At 69.3% G+C, this 323-nt stretch overlaps 1 protein-coding gene across 1 annotated transcript in view; it reads right to left on the reverse strand.

The window, feature by feature from the left end:
* Positions 1-323, reverse strand: part of LOC102761370 (collagen alpha-1(V) chain-like) — an 89,263-nt gene that overhangs the window by 69,080 nt on the left and 19,860 nt on the right. Inside the window, exon 5 of the mRNA XM_015572366.1 lies at positions 203-260. Within this exon, the coding sequence (XP_015427852.1) occupies positions 203-260 (58 nt within the window). The remainder of the gene's footprint in view (positions 1-202; positions 261-323) is intronic.

Here is a 323-nt window from a genome sequence, read left to right on the forward strand (position 1 = left end):
CCAGCACTGGCCCCTCGCCCGCCCGGCCCGGCCACAGCCTGCGATGCAATCTGACCCACTCGTCCAAAGGCTGTGGGGGGACCAGCTCCTTCTTAAATGCCCCCCAAAGCGTCCTTCCTTGTCTTGTTTCGCAGGAAAGGGGCCCCGAGGACCCCCAGGCACCCCCTGTGGTAGGGCTGCCGCCACGGGAGCCGGAACGTACCTTGGGGCCCGGCTTCCCCGTGATGCCCCGTGGGCCCCTCTCACCCCGTGGACCCTGCACAGAAGGGAGAGGAGAAAGTCAGCTCAACCCTCGGCTCCAAGCCCGCCCCCCCCCCCGCCCC

This window comes from Myotis davidii, unplaced genomic scaffold (assembly GCF_000327345.1).
Source record: "Myotis davidii unplaced genomic scaffold, ASM32734v1 scaffold609, whole genome shotgun sequence".
Taxonomy (NCBI): Eukaryota; Metazoa; Chordata; class Mammalia; order Chiroptera; family Vespertilionidae; genus Myotis; species Myotis davidii.